The sequence below is a fragment of the Bison bison genome, unplaced genomic scaffold, assembly GCF_000754665.1.
Source record: "Bison bison bison isolate TAMUID 2011002044 unplaced genomic scaffold, Bison_UMD1.0 scf7180017864375, whole genome shotgun sequence".
Lineage (NCBI taxonomy): Eukaryota > Metazoa > Chordata > Mammalia > Artiodactyla > Bovidae > Bison > Bison bison.
The window spans coordinates 1,957,599-1,958,067 of NW_011494947.1; the positions used below are offsets into that span (position 1 = coordinate 1,957,599).

The window sequence follows — 469 nt, forward strand, 5'->3', positions numbered from 1 at the left end:
GTCTCCCAGGGGGCTCATCCTGCAGGACCTCACCTTCGTCCACCTGGGGAACCCAGACTATATTGACGGGAAGGTGAACTTCTCCAAACGCTGGCAGCAGTTCAACATCCTGGACAGCATGCGGTGCTTCCAGCAGGCGTGAGTGTGGCCGTCCTGGGGGGCTGGCGGGGTCTCCCTGGGGCCCGAGCAGAGGGGAGCCCCTAGCTCTGAGGACCAGCGGGGGCACACCCGCCCCCTGCGTTCGCTTGGGCAGTGGGGGTCCCAGGGCTGGTGGCCCTCATGGCCGCCCCCTCCTCCCCCAGGCACTACGACATCCGGAGAAATGACGACATCATTAACTTCTTCAACGACTTCAGTGACCACCTGGCCGAGGAGGCCCTATGGGAACTCTCTCTGAAAATCAAACCCAGGAACATAACGAGGAGGAAGACAGATAGAGAAGAGAAGACCTAGGGGCGGCTGCCGCGGG

General features: G+C 62.5%; 1 protein-coding gene across 1 annotated transcript in view; it reads left to right on the top strand.

The window, feature by feature from the left end:
• Positions 1-469, top strand: part of RAPGEF1 (Rap guanine nucleotide exchange factor (GEF) 1) — a 114,719-nt gene extending 114,250 nt beyond the window's left edge. The window contains 2 exon segments of the mRNA XM_010856942.1: positions 10-138; positions 303-469. Coding sequence (XP_010855244.1) covers positions 10-138; positions 303-453 — 280 coding nt within the window. The 3' untranslated portion in view covers positions 454-469.